This window comes from Cyprinodon variegatus, unplaced genomic scaffold (assembly GCF_000732505.1).
Source record: "Cyprinodon variegatus isolate N-32 unplaced genomic scaffold, C_variegatus-1.0 Scaffold534, whole genome shotgun sequence".
NCBI classification, from domain to species: Eukaryota; Metazoa; Chordata; class Actinopteri; order Cyprinodontiformes; family Cyprinodontidae; genus Cyprinodon; species Cyprinodon variegatus.
Genome location: NW_015150987.1, coordinates 536,878 through 537,604, shown reverse-complemented (window position 1 = coordinate 537,604; position 727 = coordinate 536,878). Strand labels below are relative to the sequence as shown.

The 727-nt window shown below is 46.4% G+C and overlaps 1 protein-coding gene across 1 annotated transcript in view; it reads left to right on the top strand.

The window, feature by feature from the left end:
* Positions 1–289: 289 nt before the first annotated feature.
* kcnv1 (potassium channel, voltage gated modifier subfamily V, member 1) overlaps positions 290–727 on the top strand; it is a 24,458-nt gene continuing 24,020 nt past the window's right edge. Inside the window, exon 1 of the mRNA XM_015391291.1 lies at positions 290–481. Coding sequence (XP_015246777.1) covers positions 463–481 — 19 coding nt within the window. The 5' untranslated portion in view covers positions 290–462. The remainder of the gene's footprint in view (positions 482–727) is intronic.

Here is a 727-nt window from a genome sequence, read left to right as displayed (position 1 = left end):
TTTACCTCCTGTTGGAAAGATGTCAGCTGATCCGTCCAGACGTGGGACACGAATCCAATAGAAGGACACAGATGAGGACGTCTGCAGCTCGGAGGATCTAAAAATAAAACAAGAACAAAAAAACAGAAGAAATAACATCAGCTGGAATTTAATCAGGACTAATTTTACTTCTTCATTCAGGATCCTCCTCCTTCTCCTCCTCCTCCTCCCCCTCCTCCTCCTCATGTCACTGTTTTCCTCTCATACCTCCCACCTCCACTTCAAACTGCAGCGCCAACCTTGGCAAAAAGCAGAAGCTCCTGGATCAGCAGGAGCGCCAGGATCTACAGCAGTTTGCGGATCTTCAGAGCTTCCCACCTCCTCGGACCTCTCCTGCAGCTTCTTGCCTCTCGGCTGTTTTCCCAACATGTGAAACGATGTGAAACTTCGCCGCAGGAGGATCTTCGAGTGTGAGGAGGAACCATGTCTTCCCTGAAAGCAGGTCAGACTCCAGAGAATCTGATTTTATCTTCACATCATGTGTTAGAGGAGGCTTAGCAGGAAACCTTCCAGAATCTTACATCTATTTTTCATCATCAGAAATCAGCAGAAATATGAATGTAAAAAAGATCAGAGTTAGAAGATCTGATGGAGGATGGAACCAGTTCATCCATTCATCCATTTATCCATCCATCCATCCATCCATCCATCCATCCATCCATCCATCCATCCATCCATCCATCCATCC